Genomic DNA, 3,042 nt, shown 5'->3' on the forward strand with positions numbered 1-3,042 from the left:
TGCCCCCAAACACACAGGGAGGCCAACTAAGGAGTGGCTCCGTAAGAAGCATTTCAAGGTCCTGGAGTGGTCTAGCCAGTCTCCAGACCCAAACCCGAGCTGAAACTCCGTGTTGCCCAGCGACACCCCCAAAACCTGAAAGATCTGGAGAAGACCTGTATGGAGGAGTGGGCCAAAATCCCTGCTGCAGTGTGTGCAAACCTGGTCAAGAACTACAGGAAACGTCAGACCTCTGTAACTGTAAACAAAGGTTTCGGTACCAAATATTAAGTTCTATTTTTCTATTGTATCAAATACTTATTTCATGTAATAAAATGGAAATAAATTATTTAAAAATCTAACAATGTGATTTTCTGGAAATTTTTTGTAGATTCTGCCTCTCACAGTTGAGGTGTACCTACGATGAAAATTACAGATCTGTCCATTCTTTGTAAGTGGAAAAACTTGAAAAATAGGCAGTGTATCAAATACTTATTTGCCCCACTGTATACTCTTGTGTACCTAGAGTGGCTTCCGCTGAAGGAGCTGTGCTGGGAGGAATGGCTGGAGTAGGAGCTGAATGAGGAGGAATGGCTGTGGGAACGGGATGAGCCAGAGCCTGAGTAAGACGAAGAGCGAGATGAAGACCTGCAGACACACACACATAACAAGAACAGTTGATATTAATGAACGCCGTCTTAAAGAGAAATCAGACCTTGCTTTGTTGCTTATGCCACACCTCTTCAATTACATCAGACAACCTTGAAATCAGTGACAGCTTTGCACCCCGGTTACATTTCCAGCCCAGGAGATGAAGCCTAACATTTTGGACAAATGAAAATCCCCTATACACACTATAAAATAATAAAATATATACATTAGAGAATAAAATTTGTGTAGTTGTCATAAAGGGCACTATTCAACCCGCAAAAATACTTGTACGTACTGTATATTAAGAACAAATTTTACACTAATGTTTTGGTTTCTCAAACTATAAACAAACAGTCTAAGTTCTTGGTTTCAAATCTTAAGGATGAGATATACAGTGGAACCTTGGATTGCGAGTGCTTCTTACATTCCGGCAACGTGCTCGTAATCCAAAGCACTTGTATATCAAAGCGAATTTCCCCATAAGAAATAATGGAAACTCAGATGATTCGTTCAACACCCACTTATCCATATAAAAATGATTACAGTAATACAAAATACAGTATCAAGTACAAATAAAACAAATTAACCTGCACTTTACCTTTGAAAAGAATTGTGGCTGGTGTGAGGGGACATGGTTGCAGTACAGATATTGACTATACGAGTGAAGCGCGAGAACCATGGCTCAGTTGTGATGTACGTGTGTCACGTGACGCTCAGCAGACAAAGCGTATGTACTACTTGTATTGTGATACCTCGCTCGTATATTGAATCAAAATTTTTTGCTCGCCTTGCAAAACACTCGCAAACCGGGTTACTCGCAATCCAAGGATCCACTGTACTAATTTATTCTATCTAAAGGAAGCACAAGGCCGGTGAGCTTAATTTTCAGTTGGTCATTGTGAAGACTGGTAAAAATCCCACAGCAACACAAAACCCATTTGAATCAAAGTATGGAGGTATGAACCACAAAATTCATCATATAACACCACCAGCAGAACAACAGTAAAATCAGCTGGACAATCAGGCTGGACAGTGGACGAGCAGTTTTAACACAGCTGGAAAAGTCAAAGTGAAAAAGTCTCACCAACACTTAAAGTACGCCCTCCTGTTATCACACCTTTTGGGCCCATGTCTAAGCACTTAGTTACACAGTGAAAGTAAGACTTCTCCCATAAATACATTTTATGTATACACTTATGGTTGTGTCAGTCTGCCACTGTGGTCTAAACTAAAATACAGTATCAGCTATGGCAATTAAGATGCTTATTTACAGCAGGACCATTTAACTGCTTGTTTTTAGACTCATGATGACCTCTTTCCCCATCAAGATGATGCAGGATTTCCTGACCTGTAGGAGGATCCTACCTGGAGGAGTTGGACAGAGAGACGGAGGAGCCTGACGGCCGATGTCGACGGCGGCCCTGTGGTGGAGAGCCCAGTCCGGGGCGTCTCCTGGGGGATTTAGACCGACGCCACGGGTCCTTCCACTCATCTGGTCGCCTCATTAATGGAACAGCCTCCTTCTTTGTGGGAGGTTCCATTGGCCTGCTGAGATATGGTAATGATGATGACTGGTTAGAGAAAAGTGCCAGTGTAAAACTCTCATACCGACCTAACATGTGCCCATTTAGTACAATCTGCACATATGTACCTGAGCATTTTCAGGGCCATTTTAAATACTGCATACACTTTATTCTACACTTCACCAGCATATATATATATATATATATATATATATAAATATGAGAGAGTGCTGTGTGATTCATTAACTGAGACAGGCTGTTGATGAACATATTTAGACATTCTGCTAAGACGGCCTAATTTGGCCATCACGATAGTCCCATCTAACTGATTCTAATACAGAAAGGGGGAGAAAATAAAAAGGTCAATAACAGCTTGTACTTTGTGTGACTCATAACAAGTGTGATGAGTTAAGAACTAATAAAAGCTCAGCAACTATACAAATATGATTAGTATCTGTGGCAAATTTGCATGTAGGTGTTTTTAGATTACATTTGAGAACAGTGACAAAAAACAAAGGCTAAAATGAAGCTACCAGCCTAGATGTACGGTCATGATAAAGAGTACAGCCTCCTTCAATCGTTTTTATTCATCAGGGGCTAAAACAAACAAACAAACAAAAAAAAAACAATTGTTTGGACCTCACCTACTTCTATAAACAAACAAAAAATAACCAAAGGTTGCCAAAAAAATAAATAAATAAAAAGAACAACTAAAAGCCTACAACAGATTTTGGTATGTAGTGACTGTTTCCCAAAAGTAAGTCACCATTCAGAAACCAGGTGGGAAAATAAAAGTACACTCTATAATTCATTAACACGTAGAACCCCCTACAACAATAATATGAAGTAAACATTTTCTATATGAGATTATGAGTCTTTCAAATGTTGG

General features: G+C 39.8%; 1 protein-coding gene across 1 annotated transcript in view; it reads right to left on the reverse strand.

Annotated features, from left to right (window-relative positions):
• Window positions 1-3,042, reverse strand: part of LOC109967244 (zinc finger CCCH domain-containing protein 18) — a 26,825-nt gene that overhangs the window by 672 nt on the left and 23,111 nt on the right. The window contains 2 exon segments of the mRNA XM_020612684.1: window positions 467-627; window positions 1,996-2,178. Of these exon segments, the coding sequence (XP_020468340.1) occupies window positions 467-627; window positions 1,996-2,178 (344 nt within the window).

The sequence above is a fragment of the Monopterus albus genome, unplaced genomic scaffold, assembly GCF_001952655.1.
Source record: "Monopterus albus unplaced genomic scaffold, M_albus_1.0 scaffold127.1, whole genome shotgun sequence".
NCBI lineage: Eukaryota > Metazoa > Chordata > Actinopteri > Synbranchiformes > Synbranchidae > Monopterus > Monopterus albus.